General features: G+C 68.6%; 1 protein-coding gene across 1 annotated transcript in view; it reads left to right on the forward strand.

The window, feature by feature from the left end:
* Nucleotides 1-3: 3 nt before the first annotated feature.
* Nucleotides 4-220, forward strand: part of ANKZF1 (ankyrin repeat and zinc finger domain containing 1) — a gene marked incomplete at its 5' end in the record, with an annotated part of 6,060 nt that continues 5,843 nt past the window's right edge. Inside the window, one exon of the mRNA XM_010158543.1 lies at nucleotides 4-100. Coding sequence (XP_010156845.1) covers nucleotides 4-100 — 97 coding nt within the window. The remainder of the gene's footprint in view (nucleotides 101-220) is intronic.

Below are 220 nucleotides of genomic sequence, written 5' to 3' on the forward strand. Positions count from 1 at the left end.
TTCGAGGCCGCCCAGGACGCCGGCCTCCTGCGCGGGCTGACCCTGGTCACCGGAGTTGCTGCGGATGCGTGGGCCGCCGAGCCAGCACCAGTGAGCCACGGTGCGTGGGGCTCCTCGGGGGGTGGTTGTTTTGCCGAGCTCGTGCCCACCAGCTCCAAGCCATGAAGGAGAAATCATGGCATGGCTTGGGTGGCCACCTTGGAGCTTGGCCACGGGAGCC

Source organism: Eurypyga helias, unplaced genomic scaffold (genome assembly GCF_000690775.1).
Source record: "Eurypyga helias isolate BGI_N326 unplaced genomic scaffold, ASM69077v1 scaffold33689, whole genome shotgun sequence".
In the NCBI taxonomy this organism is placed as follows: domain Eukaryota; kingdom Metazoa; phylum Chordata; class Aves; order Eurypygiformes; family Eurypygidae; genus Eurypyga; species Eurypyga helias.